At 42.1% G+C, this 21,032-nt stretch overlaps 1 protein-coding gene across 1 annotated transcript in view; it reads left to right on the top strand.

The window, feature by feature from the left end:
- The first annotated feature begins 16,330 nt into the window (after positions 1-16,330).
- ANTXR1 (ANTXR cell adhesion molecule 1) overlaps positions 16,331-21,032 on the top strand; it is a 268,269-nt gene continuing 263,567 nt past the window's right edge. The window contains exon 1 of the mRNA XM_004369248.1: positions 16,331-16,836. Within this exon, the coding sequence (XP_004369305.1) occupies positions 16,604-16,836 (233 nt within the window). The 5' untranslated portion in view covers positions 16,331-16,603. The remainder of the gene's footprint in view (positions 16,837-21,032) is intronic.

The following is a 21,032-nucleotide window of genomic DNA, read 5'->3' as shown; positions in this document are numbered from 1 at the left end:
TCAAAATAAATAAGTGACAAGATTAAACAATTTTACCCCCCACACTCGTTTGACTCAGTACTGAAGTCACTTCTGAGGTTCACCCTTCAGCCAAAGATTAGACGGCCCATAAAACAAAAAGACGCTAAAGGGGCACACCAGCCTAGGGACAAGGACGAGAAGGCAGGAGGGGATAGAAAAGCTGGTAACGGGGAACTCAAGGTCAGGAAGGGGAGAGTGTTGACATGTCGTGGGGTTAGTAACCAAAGTCACAAAACAATATGTGTCTTAATTGTTTAACGAGAAACCAATTTGCTCTGTAAACGTCCATCTACAGTATGATAAAAAACAAGGTTAAACAAGTTTACTAAAAGATAAAGACTCAGATTTTGTTAAAAAAAGAAAAAATCCAAACATTAGAAAACATAAAGCTAAAACAATGGTACATTGATATGTGAAAAAATGAAGAAATTGGCAAGGATGTATGTATAGGTACAATTTAAAGAAATAATAAAATCAGGGGTGGTAATAGTAATGGTCAAAAAATAAAATTTATGGAAAAAATCAGTAAATGAAATCATAGGAAGACACACAGTGATAAAGCAGACCATCGGTATTGAAGACCTAATGGTCATGAACCATACGTACCAGTTCACGCTGATTCGAAGTATATAAAACCAAAAAAAAAAACAAAAAAACTGTTGGAAATGCAAAGAGAAACCAGCAAAACTACAAAAGTGAGAGAACTTATGCTTCTCAGTCTTTGACAGATCAAACTGACAAAAATAAAATCTGAGAAACGGTAATACTTAGATGTTTGCATCTGGACATAGAATTACCATGAAATGCAGATCCATATAGGTATCTGCCATTAGTAGCTCAAATGCCAGGAGTTGTGTTTCATTGGTGACACTATTTTTCTGAAAAGGCAAATAAGTCCTGGTAGAGTTCTAAACAAAACAATGTACCGTCTTACCTCAATTTACATGCATTTGTGAAAAACTTGATGTCCATTAAAAAGATACGAAGAGAATTTCCTTATGTTTAAAGCAAGTCGTGATCTAGGCTCAGACAGTCATGTGGGACACACGACAAGTCTTTGTGGCCTGTGACTGTGCCACAATGAGCAACGTGTAGTACAGCATCGTTGGGCCACTCCCACCAAGTGACTTTAGTGAGTCCCACCCCACCACAATAATTTGGACAACTAAGACTTCCCCTATAATTTTCTATAATTTTTACTTTCCTTGCTATGTGTTACCTGTGAGTAGCAGAGAGGGAGCCCCAAAACAGAGCCTTAGTGTGATTGGGATGTCCCATCTGTGTGAAGCTTTTCCTTTTATGTTTTACTGCCTGGAGCTAGCTGGGTCTTTTAACTGATAGAATTCTCTAGTTAGGGGTCCGTATTAGTTTTCCAAGGCTTCTGTAACAAATTACCATACGGTGGCTGTCTTAAAATAACAGAAATTTATTCTCTCACAGTTCTGGGGGCTAGATGTCTAAACTCAAGGTGTCAGTAGAGTTAGCTTCCCTTGCCTCTTCGTAGTTTCTGGGGGGGATTCCTGGCAATCCTTGGTGTTCCTTGGCATGTAGCTGCATTGTTCCTATCTCTGTCTCCGTCTTCACGTGGCCTTCTTGCCTGTGTGTGTCTAAGCATCCTCTCCTCTTCTTATAGGAACACCCTAATCCAGTATGACCTCATCTTAACTTGATTTATTCTGCAAAGACCCTATTTCTAAATAAGGTCACCTTCACAGTTTCTGGGTGGACATGTATTTTGGGGGACACTATTCAACCCGCTACAGGGACCGTGGAAGCAATTGACATCCCTGTTTTTCTTAGATTGTTTTATTTGCTTGGAACAAGTGTGAAAGCCCATCACACTATGTATGACCACTACTCTTGAACATCCTGAAGTCACTGGTAGTCAAGCTTTGTCCTGGGCCAACTGCCCTCCACTCCATCCTCTGCCATTCTGAACATGGTAGTACTTATGTCGGGAGAGATGGCTGGCCAGAGGCAGCCTGAGTACTGGAACGTTGCTGCTGTGTCAAATGTTTTCTCGGCCAGGTTGTTGGTGGTCAAGCTGAAGTTAGCTTGGGCACTGACTGGGCCCTTCCGTAACTATTCTCATTACCACTCTTTTGTTGAAACGTCTTGCGAGCCATCTGGGCAAAACGAAAAGTAGGGTTTTTGCTTCAGACAGCTGCCCTCAGACTGGCAAAGACCAACTTCCTGAAGTCATTTGTAGGTTAGAGATTTGACTGCATCTAAATGCTGCTTAGGCCACCTTCACTTCCAGCTGGCTAGGGGCTTTGCTCTATGTCCCACTAATGTACCGTTCAGGCAAAGCTCTCTCTCCCCTGCCTAAATCATGGCTGGTTGCTACTTCCCTCAAACTGGTCTTTTATCACAGTATATGTGACAAAAACTCTTCAGTTTCTGGTCTTTCAATGATATCTTTACATTTTCTTCTATTGCTAGTAAAGTTCTTTATTCCATTTTTGTATTGTTTATTAAATCCAAAGACAATATGGAAGAGTTAATGGCAGACCTCACCAGGGCCTTGTCAAGGGGCAAGTGACAGGTAGGACAAACACCTGTGATGGGGCTATGGTGACTATGGAGCTCAGGGATAGGAGGAAGGATGTTGAGCTGCTCATATCTCTGTCTACAAAGCCTGCCTGGCTTCTGTGGACAGTGGTCATGTTAGCATTGGCCTGGAATAACTGCAGCCAGATAATGACAGAGCAGACCCCCACATGTATTTTTTCAACTATTTAGGAAAAAAAAAAAATCATCTTTCTAGGCTTTTGATATGTATTAAAAATTTACCTTCCAGAAATACGTGGATCTGCACATCCCCCAGCTGTTTGATGAAGTAAGTATATTTCTCCATCTAGCCCCTCATTTACCCCTCATGAGGTAGGTAGGGAAGGCTAAGGGATTCACTCAGAACCAAAGTAGCTAGGAAATGCTGGAGGACCAGAACTGGGCCTCAGGTTTGTCTCTCTTTGAATCCATGCCTTTTCACTCACTCATTTATTCAAATATATCATCCAATGAGAGAGCAAGCAGGGGTTATGGAAGAGAGAGCTATAATATGTGCCAGTATCAAAAGCAAAGCCTTAGCGAATGCTAAGTTCTCTGTCTGTTCTTACTGTGAAGAGCATCAAACATCACAGCTTCAGGGTACAGAGTCCCAATACCCCTTCTGTACCCGTGCACACAACACACATACACATACACATGAATGGAGTTAATAATCTCAGTAAGACCAACTCCCTTCCAGGGCCTTTTGAGTTCTTTGTCTAACCACACAAGCCAGTCAAGTCAACAATGCTGCCTTTCATGCTTGAGCTCCATAGATGGGCCCTCCCTCCTCGGTCATTCACTTCTTCCACGGAAACTGCTTAGGAAACAGTGAAAGCAAACTCAGTACAGCAACCCCACCCCCAGCCCACACACACACCAAGATCAAAACTCTCGCCAATCTCTAGGAACTTCCTAGGAAAGAAATACAAAGAGGAGCCTTCTCACAAAGGTTCCTAAAAGCTTGTCTTTTCTAAGCCCCCACCCCATGCTATCCATTCAGGGCAGTATAGAAGCTTGGCCATGCCCACCTTAACCCATCCGGTGTAGGACTTTGGTAGCAGACAATGAAGGGTGGTAGATTGAGCAGAGCTGGATTCAAAAATGGGTCCCACCTACTGGTTTTGTGAGCCTAGCTAAATTAATTAACTGCTCAGGGCCTCAGGGGGAAAAATAGGGTTCATAATGCCTACTGTGTTGGTCAACTATTACAAACAACACAGAATCTCAGGAGCATTCAAAAACAAGCAATTATTTTTCACCCATCAGCTAGCTGGGGATTGGCTGACCTAGGCTGGGCTCGACTGAACATCTGTGCCTCAAGCTGTGAGTCGAGCTGTCTCTGGTCTACTCCATATGTCTCATTCTGGGCTCCAGGTGGAAGAGGCAGCAGATACCAAGGAGAAGCCTCTCATGGCAAGGACGGAAGTGATAGAAAGCATGCTCAGAAATACAAGCACATTTCAAATTCCTGTTTGCATCACATCTACTAACATGCCATGAGGCAAAATAAATCATATGGCCAAGCTAAATGTCAAGGTGTAGGGAAGTAACCCCCCTGAGTACTTCCCACATAAGAAGTGTTGAAAAGTTGCATGGCGAAGGACATGGATTCAGGGAGCAGTGAAGAAATGGGGCCAAAAATTCAATCTGCCACACTACTTTATAGGATTGTTATAAAGATTAAATATAATAATGTATGCAAAGATGTTGATGCATAGTAAGTATTCAATAGTCATTTGTTTCATTCCATTACATGCACTCCAGGCCTACCAATATCATTCTCTGCTGAGGTCTATTCAGGATGTGGTAGATAGTCAAATACGGCCTCTTTCAGTTCCTTCTTTCACTTTACAGCCCGCTGCTCCTTGCATCAAGAAGTAGAGTTAATCTCTTCTTGGCTTGCTTTAGTGAATTCCTTTGACCAATAGAATGTAGCAGAAGTGGCATTCTGGATTTCTGAGTCCAGGCTTGCAGCTTCTGCCTGGGATACTTGTTCTTGGAACATTCTCTTTGGGAACTCAGCCACCATACTATAAAAAGTCCAAGCCATATGGGGAGTAACACATAGATGTAAGATTTACAATCCCACCGGAGCTCTCAGTCAACAGCCAGCAACCACTTCTAGCCACGTGAGTGGTCCACCTTGGATGTCCAGCCCAGTTGAGCCTTAGGATGATGGCAGCCCCAACTGATACTTTACTGCAACCATGTGGAAGACCCCAGGGATGCCCATCTGAGCCCAGTCAACCCACAGAACAATAGGAGATTTAAAAAAAAAATTGTTATGAATCATAAGTTTTGGAGTGGTTCATTTTGCAGCAACAGAAGACCAGACTACTGGCCAATGCTATTATCTCCACTGGCCACCGAAGCCATGCAAGATCCTGGTGGACAGAAAATTGGCCATTCAACCATTTTCCCTCTCATCCCCAAACTCCAGCACAGCTCACTCTTCATGCCGGTCTCACCCCTCCTTTCCAGAACCAGCAAAGCCCTTTGACAAAGTCCTAGCAGGTTTTAGCATGAGTTTAGCTCCCTCTCCATCCCTTTTATTTCAAAGTAGGGGGTGGTGAGTGGTGGGAGGTGAGAGGTGGGGGGCAGGGGCGTGGGCGATGAGGAGTGCATCTATGGTAAACAGGGTTACTTTGGCAGGGGCTGGGGGAGAAGTGGACACACACAGGTTTAAGTCCTTCCAGGAGGTGAACGGGAACGGCAGTTCAGAGTTCTGCATGCAAGATATTTTCCAACTCTCCTCCATAGGGGATACTCAGAATGACTCAGACTCTGATGGATTGCACTGACCCTTAGGCTTTCTCCTAGTGGATGATCTTTACCTTTGACCCCAAACATGTTAAAGCCATAATCAAAAGGCACTCTAAGCATCTGATTCCCAGAATTCTGCACTGACCTCTCTGATTTCCCACACTTGGGAGAATGCAGGCCTACAGGCACACATATGCTGTCAGAGTGCCTGGTGGCCAATGACAAGGCCCTGGTGGAGCTGGAATCACCTCGGCTCCCCTTCCAGGTCCTGAGGCTTCAAACCGTGAGGGTGTCCATGGGAGCCCACCAACATTCTTAAAAACTAAGTGCAATTATAACCCTTTTATTCAAGTGATTCTTCCCTGTTTGCTTGCTTTGTATATCTGCTCTGCAGAAGGAACTTTACAGTACATAAAGCAGCCACCGTGTGGTTGGAATTCAAGAATCCTCGACCTTTACGTAAGTCAAAGAAAGAAGCCTCATTATCCACTTACCTAAACATAATAGGTACAATGGCATTTAAATGCCTTAAAACATTTAGCTAGATTACAAACTGTTCATACAAAAACCAATTTCCAGGCAATAGAATAAAGGAATGTCCAAACTGAGTACTTTGTTATGCTAAGTGCTATGTTATGGACTGACTCCAGAAAATCTAATCCCCTGGAATTCTAGTAGTGGAAAACAATTGCAAAAAGGGATTGTTATGTTTAAACCTAACCTTTCAAAACTTCCTCAATTCTTTACCTTCCTACTTACAGACTTGGAGCATACACGGTCACAGCCTGCATCCAGCTCCGTGTCTTACATGCACACAGAATTTTAAGCAAGTTGCTTGTCCTCTGTAAGTCTCAGATTTTTCCTTCATGAAATAAAGATAATAACATCAGCATCACCAGCTGTTGTAAGGATTAAATGAAATATGACATCTGTGAAGCATCACAGAATCTTGTCATCTAGTAATTCATTCTCCTGGCCAATACTAACTCCTCCCTCTATGCTCTGAATCCAACCTTCCTGCCTCCTCAATGCAGCAACCTCAGCTTTCTCTCAGATTGTCAGCCCGTGCATTTCCTTGGTTCCTTCCACAGTCACGGATACATACCCACTTTACCTACTTAAACATCTCTGAACTTGAAACACACACACACACACACACACACACACACACACAAACATGCAAAGGCAAGAACTTCCTTCAACCTTATGTGTTCTTCCCCACCTCCAATTTCCCCATCCAATTCCCCCAAGTTACAGCTGCACAGTTAACTTTTTACACGAACTGTATCCAGTCTCCTCTTTAATTAACATACCCTTTTTGTTTCTAGCACAATTCAGTTTGTGAAACTTCCTTTGGAGCCCTTAAGCAAATAAATGTATTTCATAGTGGCCATCATAATCTACACATGCAACAATGCAGCATTAACACTTTCTCATGTTTTACATTCGTTTTCGTCTTAATACCAGTAAACTAGCTGCTGTTGGGTCGATTCCTACTCATGGTGGCCCCAGGTATATCAGAGTAGAACTTTTTTGGAAGTAGATTACCAGACCTTTCTTCCGAGGTGCCTCTGGGTGGACTCAAACTTCCAAACTTTCGGTTAGCAGTCGAGAGCGTTAACCGTTTGCACCACCCACGGACTCCTTTATTCTTGTTGTTGCTGCTGTTGTTAAATGCCGTCAGGTCGGTTTTGACTCATAGCAACCCTATGTACAACAGAACAAAACACGGCCCAGTCCTGTGGCATCCTCACAATCGTTATTTTGCTTCAGCCCATTGTTGCAGCCACTGTGTCAATCCATCTTCCTCTTTTTCGCTGACCCTCTGCTCTACCAAGCATGATGTCCTTCTCCAGAGACTGAGCCCTCCTGATAACATGTCCAAAGTATGTGAGATATAGTCTCACCATCTTTGCTTCCAAGGAGTATGTTGGCTGTACTTCTTCCAACTGTTTCAGAAGTAGACTGCCAAGTCCTTCCTCCTATCCTGTCTCAGTCTAGAAGCTCCGCTGAAACCGGTCCACCAAGGCTGACCCTACTGGTGTTTGAAATATCAGTGGCAGAGTTTCCAGCATCACAGCAACAGGCAAGGTGCCACAGTGGGACAAACTGGCAGACACGTGGTGGCCTTTATTCTTAATAGCTCTATAATACTCCATTTTGTTAATGAGCAAAACTTTTAAATAATTCCCGTTGTTGGACATTATTTTATATTTTAATTGATGATGTACAGAACCCTGGTGGTGCAGTGGTTAAAGTGCTTGACTTCTAACCAAAAGGTCAGTGATTTGAAACCACCAGCAGCTCTGCAGGAGAAAGATGTGGCCGTCTGCTTCCATAAAGATTGACATCCTTGGAAACACTGTGGGGTCTCTACGAGTCAGAATCAACTCAACGGCAGTGGGTACATATACACATATTTATGTAGACATGTCATTTTTAGAGTTAACTTCAATGTTTATAAATTATTCTGTGCTCTCTTTATTTTTTGAACTTTATTTCATAAACATCTCCATATATTGATATCTAGTCCACACAATTTTCACCTGTGAAGACAACGTGGCATTCCATTGTATAATTGCCAGATAGGATGAAACAAGCTGGTCCTCGCTTAGCAGAATCTTTAGCAAAGTCTAAGCCTCCCCCTTTAAAAAGTTTTTTTTTTTTTAATTTTACTCCAAGTAATACATGCACGTATTTTAAAAGTCAAATAGTCTAAGTCCTAACTAAATGAGTCTGTTTCCTGCCCCACCATTCTTCACAGCACCCAGTCACCAACCCCTTTCAGTCATTTTAGCTAATACTTCTGGAACTGACACGTTGCCATGTTTCTAAATAATATGCATTTGATTGGATTAATCAATGATTTGATAGATCAGTTTCAGATATTATCTATTGACTTTCTTCTTTATGTCAGTCATATCGAGGCAGCTTATCAATTTCTCTTTTCTCCCTTGGTATAGTATTCTTTTGGAGTCTCTGGGTGGTGTAAATGGTTCACACACTTGGCTGCTCACCGAAAGGTTGGGGGTTTGAGTCCACCCAGAGGTGCCTCACAAGAAAGGCCTGATAGTCTCCAAAAATCAGCCATTGAAAACCCTGTGGACCACAGTTCTACCCTGACACACATGGGATTGCCATTAGTTGAAACTGACTTGCCATCAGCTGGTAATGGTATTATACTTCTGGGAGGTCTTCCTTCTCCTTCTGTCTGGGTTGGTTATACTCTAGACAGTCTGTATGGCCATTATGCTGGGACTTGTCTCTGCTGTCATCATAAGACTTCCCTTTGCCTTTCTCCTGAGCTGGCTTTCCGGTTTCCTTGGAGTCATGTCTTCTTCCTTTCTTTGTTAACTCCTTCATTCTGGTGGAGCCCCTCCAGCACCTTCCTGAGAAAGCATACATGGCAGGTAAATTTCTTGACAGCCTGCATGTCTGAACATGTCTTAGTCTATCCTGACATTTGGTTTATAGTTTGGCTGTGTATAGAATTCTGGGTTGTAAATCATTTTCCTTCAAAACTTTGTAGGCATTGTTCTGTTATCTGTTTTCAGCCCTTGTTCTGGGTTCTTAGAGGGTTCTTTCAAGTTAGATTTCCTCGTTTATGTTTCTGTTTGCCCATTCTGTAATTCCATTATTCAGATGTTGGACCTCCTGCACTTGTCCACTATTTCTCCTGTGTTTATTGTTCTTGTTTTCATCTCACTGTCTCTTTTGCTCTACTTTTTGAAAAATGACCTCTATCTTATCTTCCAATTATTCTGCTGAGTTTTTTTTTTTCTTTTTCTTTTTTATTCTACTAATGTGCTTTAATATCTAAGAGGGGTTTTTTTTTTTTTGTTTATTTATTTGTTTTTGTTCCCGGAATGTCTCTTTTTTATAGCATCATCTTCTTGTTTTATGGATGCAGTGTCTTCTCTTAACTATCTGAAGACAACAATGTTCCAAGTGCTTTTCTCTGTATATTTGCTTTGGTCTCCATCTTTTATAACATAGTCTTTCTGTGGAAGTCAGTAATTCTTGCTTTTTTCCCCAGGTTTAAGAGTGAGAAATCAAAAAAACAGGTTAGAAACTCTAAGTTTGTCGATGGGGTTTGTCTTCTTTAAGCTTCACTATAGTGATTATAGTGCGTCAATTGTAGAGAAAGCACTGATGTTAGTACCTTTAGGGTCTTCCTCTTGGGTTGGCAAATTGCCAAGAGAAAATGTTTGTCTCCTGACTCGATGGTGACGGTCTGGCTACCAGCACTCTGAGAGCTCAGTGAGGGGTGAGGGCAAAGGTCTGAGCACTCAGCACTCAGTACTCCTCTAGTCAACTAACCCTCTATTTTCAGCAGGTACTGATGGCCCCAGCTATGCTTGGAATTCCCCTATCCTGAAAAATCTGTTTCAGGTCCTTCAGAGACTAAAATTCCAATCTTCTGCTAAGGTTGAGGAGGAGCAACTACTGAGACAGAATCTAAGGGTCTAACTGCTTTTAAAACAGCTTTCAGATAACCTTCCTTATTTTAGACTCATGCTGTATCCCTTGGTGCCAGAGGGTTTGCAATGTCTATCGAGGTAGTTCATTGCTTTCCCCACTGTTAGCTTAGATGTAGCTTTCCAACTTTTAAGCTAGTATTGCTGACGTTTCCTCTTCCTTGTCTTCCCGTCCTTGTGGATTGTTTGTTTATTTGCTTGTTTTAATTCCTATGCTTTGGTTTTAGTAGGATTCTGAGAGAGAGCAAAATTAGATGAGTGTGTTCCATCCACCGTCTTTACCTAGATCCCCCATATACTCTTCTGTCCACTGCAGTGTGGATTCTTCTCCCTCATTTCCTCTAAGCTCCTTTCATGAAAGTCGCCAAGAACTGCTGGTTGCTGAATCTAATGAATGATTTTCAGTTCTTGTCTTCTCAATTTCTTTGCTACAATTGGTACTCATGACTATTCCCTCCTAGAAATGTTTATTTTCCTTTTTGGTTCTTCTTTCTCTGTCAAGCTCTGTAAAAATGTTGGTGTTCCCCATCCCTGACCCTAGTCTCCTATCACTCTCTTCACTTAGCCCAGGATGGTACTTACGTACAACCATGACTTCAACTTATACACTGATGACTTCCAAAGCTCTAGCTTGAGCCCAGGCATTGCTACTGGGCATAAGATTCACATATACGTCCTCTGGATTCTAATTCTGCAATGAAATATAAAGCAGCAGTTTCAATTAAGAGCAAAGGGGAAAATTTTGAAGAAAAGATGTAAAGATACATCTTGGAGAGGGAGAAAATAATCCAAGCAAAGATACATATCTGAACTCCAGCAACAGTGAAGACTAGAAAATGTATGTCTCAGTTATCTAGTGCTGCTATAACAGAAATACCATAAGTGGGTGGCTTTAACAAACAGAAATTTATTTTCTCACAGTTTAGAAGGCTAGAAGTCCAAATTCAGGGTGCCAGCTCCAGAGGAAAGCTTTCTCTCTCTGTAGGCTCTGGAGGAAGGTCCTAGTCTCTTCTGAGCTTCTGCTCCTAGGTAATCTTCATGTGGCTTGGCATCTCCCTTCCCCCATCTCTGTTTCTCTCACTGGCTTGTTTAATCTCTCTTATCTCTTAGAAGAGATGGACTCAAAATACACCCTACACTACTCCTGCCTCATTAACATAGCAAAGACAGCCCATTCCCACATGAGATTATAACCACAGGCACAGAGGCACAGAGATTTACAACACATATTTTGGAGGGACACAATTCAATCCATAACAATGAAGATTTTTTCTTTTTTTGGATGTTGGGAGAACATGCTTTATGGCAATCCATCAAAATGTATAAAAAGTTTCCAAATGCCCATTTCACATGCATAAATTTACTACTCTTTGCTGGATTTGAGTTTTTCTTTTCTTTCTTTCCTTTTTTCCCCTCTTTCCCACAGTCCTGAATTGACTGCAAGATTATAATTTTTTTCTTAAACTTACCTATTACTTAAAAATTTAGTGATGAACTCCCTCCAGACCTCAGATTTATAGTTTTCTGTTCAGACACCAAATTATGAAGCCTTCTTATCTACCACCTGAGAATTTCCCTCTGCCTCTGAGCACAATAATCTGGATGTAGGTCTTTATTTCTTTCTTCTTGGCTCTTGTGATAAATCTACTGAGTTTTTCCTCTATTTCAACCCAAGATAATAATTCCCCTATGTGGTAGGGGCTCTTATTCATTATTATATGTCTTTTGATTGATTGAGTCCACTATTTTCTTTGGAAGAAACACACACTTCAAGGTCCTAAATGTATGACCACAAGCAAGATCGTATAACAGATCAGCCCTCAACCCTGGATGAGAAATATGGTAAAGAGGAAAAGGAAATCTGAGGTAGCAACACTGTCCGTGCCTTGAGTTCTACCTATTTTGAGGGGAGTCTGCTCTAGCTTTAGGAATGAATCCCTATCCCAGGAGATATAAAGTTTCTCTCACAGCAAAGGACACATGTTTTCTGCACTGTGACTTTGACCACAAGAAAGGCAAATGCTCTTATATTTGAGGCTCCAGGTTGAGCCTGCCTCTCAAACACCCAGCTTGGACACATGCTCATTTAGCCTGAAAACCTATGCCAGAAAGTTAACCAGCTCTGATAGTGCCCTAAGTAGTCAATGCTCAGAGGTAAATTCATCAGGTAAAGCAGAACTCATTACTAGTTACGGCTCTGTGCCCTGGTAAACCAGGATGGATTATGAAAAGAAACAAGAATCCTGGGGGTTCCTTTCACCCAGACTGGAGGCAGCTTAAGTAGCCCAGTTCATGGACTCCATCCTCATCACTTTTGGATCTTCTTAGGGAAGGAGTATCTCATTCCTAGGAGGAAGAGACACTTGTCGTGTCTTAATTCATTCAGCACATGGGACAAGTCATCCCAACAAGTTGTGGCCCAACAATGTATTACTGATAAACCCATTATGTCTCACTTACTTCTTATTGGAATTGCCATGCTGGGGTGGAGAGGATATGTTGCATTTCCCCTAGAAGAGAAGCTAACCACACTGTTGTACCAGTGCCTGTTTATGCATTTGTGTCTCCCAACTAAACTCTGCGAGATCCATTTATTTTTGTATCTTCAGTGTAAGCACAGTGCCTGCCACATAAAGACATCCAAAAACTGATTTGTGTGAATGAATGAGTTAATGAGGAGGAATAATAAGGGTTCTTTTCTATGGATCCCTAGAGCTCAAAAAACCAATATTAGAAAACAAGCATCAGTGATCATAACCATTTACTCAGACTTTTCTTGAGAGTTCAGCTATCCAACATTCTTGGCTAGCAGAAATAGCATTACTTGCCAATAGACTATCGATAGCCCCAAAGCATGTTTTCTATTTGTTTTCTGCGTGCATCCTAGGAAACCTCTAATTCCCAGTAGTTCCTGGCTGGGCTAGAATCTTCATCTTTGCATTTCTCAAGGCTGATGATGCAAATGCCCATGGTGCAGAAAAGAGTTTTGGTTCACTGGTGGTACCAATATCAAACACTTTGAAAGTGTTTCTCTAGAAGAAATTTACATGTAATTTCCCAGAATCCTCTAATAATAATAAAAGTCAGCATCCACTCTGTGTTTCCTGCTGGTGTCATGTGACATACATTATCTCATTGAACCCACACTACAAGCTAATGAGGTAGGTAACATTATTATCCCCATTTGGTAGATGGGGCACTTGTGGTATGGCTAGGTCAAGGAACTTGCACAAAGTCACTGTATTAGTTTCCCAGAGCTGTTGTAACAAAGTACCCCAGAGTGAGTTGCTTAGAAGAACAGAAATTTATTCTTTCATAGTTCTGGAGGCTAAGAGTCCAGCAGGGCCATGCTTTCTCCAAAGGCTCTAGGAAACGGAAGATCCTTTCATGTCTCTCCTGGCTTCTAGTAGCCCGAGGCATTCCTTGGCTTGCAGCTGCAGCAATCTCTCTCTCCATCATTACCTGGCCATCTTTCCTCTGTAGTATTCTCTGTGTCTCTTGTCCTCTTTTTTAAGGACACCAGTCATATAGTACTGAGACCCATCCTACTCCAGTATGACCTCCTGTTAACTGATAACATCTTCAAAGACACTATGTCCAAATAAAGTCATGTTTACAGTACAGGATTTAGGACTTTGACATATCCTTTGGTGGGGGGGGGGCAGTACAGGATTTAGGACTTCAACATATCCTTTGGTGTGGGGCGGGGGCGCTATTCAATCCATAACAGTCACTTAGTTAGTAATGGCAGAGCTGTGTTTTGCTCCAAACAGCCTGATCTGAGATTACATTATTAATCAGTGTGTTGTCCTGTCTAGTGCTCAAACAGTTTATGGGAATTACCATTAATTATACCTATTTCAATAGTTTTTTTTAATCAGGGAAGAATGTAAGGAGGGAAAAGACATTGCCTAGTTATGAGACAGTATTAGACTATACTTGTCCCTCAAACCCCCACACCTATTTATGATATTCTACAGATATGTGTATATGGAAAAAACACCATTAGTTATTCCAGAGTGAGTAAACCTCCTTGCTCCCCAATCCATAGTAAGTACCCCTTTCACACATCCCCATCCACACACATGTACTCACACACTTTGGCTAAGAACCACCGGTCTCTCTGGCTTGGGACTTGGATGGTGGCCATTAGCAAAGATGTCAAAGAAAGAGGTTATAGACTTGGCAGTTTTGTGCAGATTTTTCCTGGTATCTTCCACTGTAAATAAGTCTGGGGTCTCTGAGTAAGACCATCTCTACCATCTCCCTACATACACTAATTATGAGACCCTACATCACCACATTTTCCTCTCTCTCTCAAATCATTCAGTTCCCCCTAGTCTTCCTACTTTCCTTTACCCATCTAAATCCAAAACTCAAACCCAAACCCACTGCCGTCATGTCGATTCTGACTCATAGCGACCTGTAGAGTAGAGTAAAATGTCCCATAGGGTTTTCAAGGCTGTAAATCTTTACAGAAGATGACTGCCACATCTTTCTCCTGTGGAGCAGCTGGTAGGTTTGAACTGCCAGCCTTTCAGTTAGCAGTCAAGCACTTTAACCACTGCACCACCAGGGCTCCTTACCCATCTAATTTCTATCTATTTTCCCATCTTCTTTCTCATCATAGAACTACATTGGGGAGGGAAAAGGAATGGGAGGGGGAGATTTGAACAGGTTAGAGTACTTTAATCTCTCCCCAATTATTCCTTCCCAAGAGTAGTAATTTCCAAAGTATAGATGTCAATAGGTGTTATTTAAAAAGAACAGCTTTGTGGTCAAATAAGTCTGGGAAATACAGTTCAACATTTTTTCCCACAGAAAAAAAATTCTCAGAGCTTTAGTATGCATTTATAAGTTATTATTGCATAACAAATTACCTCCAAACTTAAAGCTTAAAACACTAATAAGCATTGATTATCTCACACTGAATTGGACCACCTGATCTGATTTCTGTGGTTCAGGAATTTCAGAAGGGCTTAACTGAGTAGTTCTGACTTGGGATCTCCGGTGAGGTTGCAATCAAGGTGGTAGCCTGCAGTGATCTGAAGGATTGACTGAGCTGAAGGATCCACTTCCAAGATGGATCTCTCACCCGGCTAGCAAATGAATGTTGGTTGCTCACAGTAGGGTCATAGGGTCGCAGTAGATCTTAGGTTCTTTCCACATGGACTTCTCCAGTGGGCTGCTTGGGTGTCCTTGGCAGTGGACTCCCAGCAAATGATCCAAACGAGCAAGGAAGAAACTGCAATATCTTTTATGTCCTAGCCTCAAAAGTCACACACTATCATTTCTGCAATTATCTTTTAAATTACAGGCAGGTCAGTTCTATTCAGTATGGGAAGGGACTATACAAGGGTATGAAACCAGGACGTGAGAAGCCCTGGGGATCATTTCAGAGGTAATCTAGTGCACTGCATGATGAATCGCTGAGACTTATTTGACCAAGGAAATATTATTTCCAAGACTTAATTTGACAACAAAATTGTTTAAGGGAACATTCCAAGACACTAGGATTCCACGGTACACACTTTGGGGAAAAACTACATCGAAAGGGTCACATTGGGAAGTAAGGGTCTTGGAGGCTCACAAGAGGTGGGGGAGATGTGTGTGTGACAGAGCAGTCCTGGGAAATGGCACAAATGTACACCAAGGGCTATGAAGCTAAAACTCAGGTCCAGCCTGGAACCTGGGGCTCAGCCGCCCACTAGATCTAGAGAGGGGGCTAGCACAGGAATTCTCTGCCAGTCTCAAAATGCTTGGATGCTCTATACTCTTGTAAGCTGTTGACTTCTTTTGTCCCAAATCAAAGATAGAGAGAAAAAGTCAAAGTTTACGGGCTGAAAAAAAAAAGCTGTTATCACAGAATCTCTAAAATATGGCAGAGGAGACGATCTGGAGCATTCAGCTGTTCCAAGCCCCAAGCAGCCACCGGGCACCGCTCTGTGGGGCTGTGTTTGCTGTTTTCACCCATATAACTGGGCTCCCTCCAAAGGGTCTCTTTTATGATTTGCGCTAAGACTACGTGAGGTCACAGGCGATTCAGATCACAAAGGCTCTGTTCTTCCCTGCTTAATTTGCACAATGGCTTGTTTGCAAAGGTCCCAGCCTGCGGTTGGAGGAAAAAAGTTCTCATCAAATGTTTATAATGACCATATCAGCAGAGTCGGAATGGGGCTGGGGGAGGGGGTGGATAGAGATCAGAGAATGCGAAAACTAGGAATGAGGAAGAGGTAATGAAGAAAGTAAAAGAAGATGCGTGAGAAAAAGGATGGAATAAGAAAACATGCACAGCTTACTTGAAAATAAGGAAAGGATTTAAAACCGGAGCCTGCAAGTCCCTCCCACCCAAGCTCCGTTCTTGACATCGCCGAAGCGTGCTTTAGCTGTCTTTGGCCACAAGGTGGCACTCTTTGAACCATCTTTCCCCATAAAAATTTAAGACTGGGAGGTACAGGGGAGGGAGAAAAGGGAAAGCACTTCCCCAACCAAGAACAATTTGAAAACCCACCCCCATAATATTTAAAATCTGGGACAAAGAACCGTCAGGACCGAACTGCTTCAATTGCAAAACCTCCGCTCAGCCTCCCGTGCGCCCCGCCGGCCCAAGTCCAGAAGCAGCCCCTTTAAAAAAGCGGAGTACAGTATTGGGATTCTTGAAACCTGAAACCCAGAAACAGAATCGAAGCGGAAACTAGAAGGAAAACCTTGAACTCCTCCAGACAATTGCTTCCGGGGAGTTTCAAGAGAGCGAGGGGGAATAAAGGACCCGAGCGGGGGGCCATCGCATGGCTCGTCCCCGAGGGTCCTGGGCGAGTTCGCCGAGCGTGGGAAGCAGAAGACGCCACCCTCTTTCTGGGCTGCGGGTCATGGCCACCGTGGAGCAGGGAGCCCGCGGGATTGGCTTCAAGTGTCTCTCTTTGGCCACTTTTGTGCTCATCTGCGCCGGGCAAGGGGGACGCAGGGAGGATGGGGGTCCAGCCTGCTACGGGGGATTTGACCTGTACTTCATTTTGGACAAGTAAGTGCCATGAATCGTTCCACCCTCGTCTGAGCTAATGATGCTTTCTCCCGGGCTGGGCTTGTTGGCTGGGTTGCTTTGGGACAGGCACGCATCCCAAGGGAGCAAGAGGGACCTAGGCTCCACGGGGAGGTGGCTTTGGTCCCAGCGCCGCGCCTTTGTTGGGGTAGCGCTCCTCTTTCCCTTCTCCTCGGCTCCCCGAGCCCTCACGGGAGACTTCGCTGCTTGTTTGGGGCGGCGGGGAGAGGGGGCAAACTTCTTTTCTGTGACGGAGGAGCGTGCAAGAGAGTTTGAGGATGCTGTTGACCCACTACGTTTCTGTGAATCCTTCTCATTTGCTTTAAAAACGTTGGTGGAAAAGATCTGCCTGCCAGAGGCAGAACTTTCAGGCAGCTCTAGAGTAAGAGGCGTGGGCTTTTTAAAGCCAACCTTATCTTTTTGGAAACGCGGTCCCACAAACTGCATTACCTTTGTTCGTAATAATATAATACATGCTGACCAGACAGTTAATGAAAATATAAGGTAGGGTTTCTCAGCCTCAGCATTGTTGACATTTTGGACCAGATACTTATTTGTTGGGGAGGGTGAGGAGCTGTCCTGTGCATTGTAGGATGTTTAGCAGCCTCCCTGGTCTCTACCCACTGGATTCCAGTAAAACACACACACACACCAGGGGTGATAACCCAAAGTGTCTCCAGACATTGGCAGATGTCCCCTGTGGGTAAATTCCCCCTTCCCCTCCCTCCCTGATGTAGGGGAATTCAAGCTCTTGGCCATTCGACCGCTAGGCTGCCAGGGAGGTGCAGGAGCCCTGGCTTCCTTACTAAAATGGATAGTGGTTAGGACTTTGTTGAACTCTGGCCAATTAAATACTTCCCAAATCCCCATAAATTTGCTAAACCATGGTCATTCAAGGGAAGCTTCATGCTATCTACTGAAACCCAGCTTCACCAGTATAAAGCCCCTGGTAGGAGATCGGGGCTCATTAATACTGTGCCAGTGCCAGGAGCAGCGCTTGCTATTACAGTGGTGAGGAGATGAATTTCACAGACTGGAAAGTATTTGGGAGTTGGAAAAAAGAGCCCTGCAAAATAAACTGGCCAGCTAGACACCAAATGTGCTTTGCAGTTGCCCTTGGAGTTTGATTTTTCCGTAAAGGCTGTTTTGAACTCCATTATTTGGATGAAAAGTGAGATCTCTTTTCTTGCAGATTTATGAGAAGGTGGAGACTGAAAATATACTCCAGTGCTAAGAAATGGAATTTCTTTTGTTATTGCTAGTCTGTGAGCACCAGCTCACAGATTCAGAGACTGTGTCTGAAAATACAGATGCCCGTCATTTCATACTTTTGAAAAAGCCAGTTCAGGGGACATCCAGGAAGGCTTGAGAAAATGGATAGACTCACCACATTCCTGAAAGTTCCTTGACACTGGACAGAGAGCATTCTCTCCAAATTACTTTACATAAATTTAATTAAATTTTTCAATCAAAGTGCTGACGAATTGTTTTGGTGATGGGGGAATTTAACAAAATAATTTTAGGTTTATCTGAGAACATAAACAGGGATAAAAAGCTAAAAACATTTTTGGAAAAGAATAATGAAGAAATGTGCATTCCTCAAGTACTAGTTGCTGTCAAGTTGACTCCAACTCATGGCGACCCTGTGTGTGTCAGAGTAGAACTGTGCTCCTTAGGGTTTTAAATGGCTGATTTTTCTGAAGTATATCACCAGGCCTTTCTTCCCAGGTACCTCTCGATGGATTCTAACCTCCAACTTTTCCCTTAACAGCTGAGCTCATTAACTGTTTGCACCACCCAGGGACTCCCAATGGAAATTAACTAAAACAGGATAGTAAAGGTCAAAGGATAGATGGACAGAATAGAAAACCTAGAAATAGATCCAAGTACATGTACGAATTTGGTGAAATTTCAAATCGGTAGGGAATGAATTAATTATTTTTTAAGATGGTTCTTGGACAAGTGGTTGACCGTTTGGGAAAAGAAAAAGGTTAGATATATGCTTTACAATCACCCACCAAAATAAATTCCAGAAGGATCGAGAATTTAAATCTTAAAATGATGATGAAAGTACTAGAAGAAAAGTTAGATGAATATTGAGCTTTTAAAACAAGACAAGAGGGCAGAAACCATAAAGGAACATGTGGAGACATTTTAATATATCAAAATTTGGAATATCCGCAAGTGAAACAATGCCATAAATAAAATTAAAAGATAAATAACAATAAAAACTTTTGCTACGTAAATTATTCTCTAAAGATTGATCTTAATATATAAAAAACTGTTTAAGAAAAAGATCATCTCAACAGAAAACAGGCTTAGTGCATAAATAATTCCTGAGAGAAAAACTATGCATGGATGTCAGTCAAGAAATAAAAAATTCAACTTCATTAGCAACCAAAGAAATTTTTAAAAAATAAAAAAAAAAGATATAAATTTTATTAGGTTGGCAAAAATTTTCAAAGAATTACAGTATTCAGGATTGGCCAGCATGTGGGAGGTAGGCACTGTCATATCATACTAAGGAAAATGTAAATTGGTACCGTCTTTCTAAACGGGCACTGTCCAATAGAACTTTCTGCAATGATGGAATTGTTCTATGTCTGTGCTGTCCAGTCTGGCAGGTTCTAGCCATATGTGACTATTGGGTACTTAAACTGTGGCAAGTGCGATTAAAGAAGTGAATTATTTTATTTGGTTTATGTTTCATTCATTTAAATAGCGACACGTGCCTGGTGGCTACCGTGTTGAACAGTGCACACTAGAGGATAATTTGGCCACTTTATCAAATGCTTTTGAAAAATGGGGAAGTCTGCTTTTCCATTCAGCAATTCCATGTCCTAAGGAAAAAGAATCCAAGATAGTCACAAAGCAGCACCTATATGTATGTTCATGGCAGTGCTGTTTATAGTAATAAAAAAGCTGAGAATTACCTAAATGTCCAGCAGCAGAGGATTAATTAAGCAAGCCATGATATATGCATAGTATTTAATATGCATATTATGCTTGTTTATATTTTAGGGGAATATTTAATGGTCACAATTTACTCTTAGGTGGAAATACAGTTACCAAACATTTATGCATTATGATTCTACCTTTGTAAAAAAAGCAAAACACGCAAATGTGTGTGTCTCTATTTACCAATATGGTAACAATATTTTTGTCTAGGAGAAAAACCAACAACGACAACAAAAACCAAACTTGTAGCCATCAAATTAATTCTGACACATGGTGACCCCATGTGACAGAGTAGAACTGCTCCATAGGGTTTTCTTGGCTGTAATTATAACTGTCAGTTTGTCATACTGTGGTAGCTTGTGTGTTGCTGTAATGCTGGAATCTATGCCACTGGTATTTAAATTACCAGCAGAGTCACCCATGGTGGACAGGCTTCAGTAGAGGCTCCAGACTAACAGACTAGGAAGAAAGACCTGGCAACTACTTCTAAAAAAAATGGTCAGTGAAAACTTTCTGAACACCGGCAGAACATTGTTTGATGTAGTGCCAGAAGATGAGCCCCTCAGATTGGAAGGGACTCCAAATATGACTGAGGAAGAGTGCCTCCCCAAAGTAGAGTCAATCTTTATGACCTGGGTGGAGTAAAGCTTTTGAGACTTTCATTTGCTGATGTGGCACAACTCAAAATGAGAAGAAACAGGTGCAAACATCCATAAATAATTGGAAGATGGAATGTACAAAGTATGAATCTAGGAAAATTGGAAGTTGTCAAAAATGAAACAGAATGCTTGAAGATAGATATCCTAGGCTTTGGTGAGCTGAAATAGACTGGTATCGGCCATTTTGAATTGGACAATCATATGGTCTCCTATGCTGGGAATGACAAGTTGAAGAGGAACGGCATTGCATTCATTGTCATAAAGAACATTTCAAGATCTATCCTGAAGTACAACACTGTCAGTGATGGTACAATATCCATATGCCTTCAAAAAGACCAGCTAATACGAATATTATTCAAATTTATTCACCAACCACCAATGCCAAAGATGAAGAAATTGAAGATTTTTACCAACTTCTGCAGTCTGAAATTGGTAAAACATGCAATCAAGATGCATTGATAATTACTGGTGATTGGAATGCGAAAGTTGGAAACAAAGAAGAAGGAACAGTAGTTGGAAAATATGATCTTGGTGATAGACACAATGCCAGATATCACATGA

Source organism: Trichechus manatus, unplaced genomic scaffold (genome assembly GCF_000243295.1).
Source record: "Trichechus manatus latirostris isolate Lorelei unplaced genomic scaffold, TriManLat1.0 scaffold00004, whole genome shotgun sequence".
Taxonomy (NCBI): Eukaryota; Metazoa; Chordata; class Mammalia; order Sirenia; family Trichechidae; genus Trichechus; species Trichechus manatus.
The sequence above is the reverse complement of the archived record's forward strand: the minus strand, read 5'-3'. Positions and strand labels throughout refer to the sequence as shown.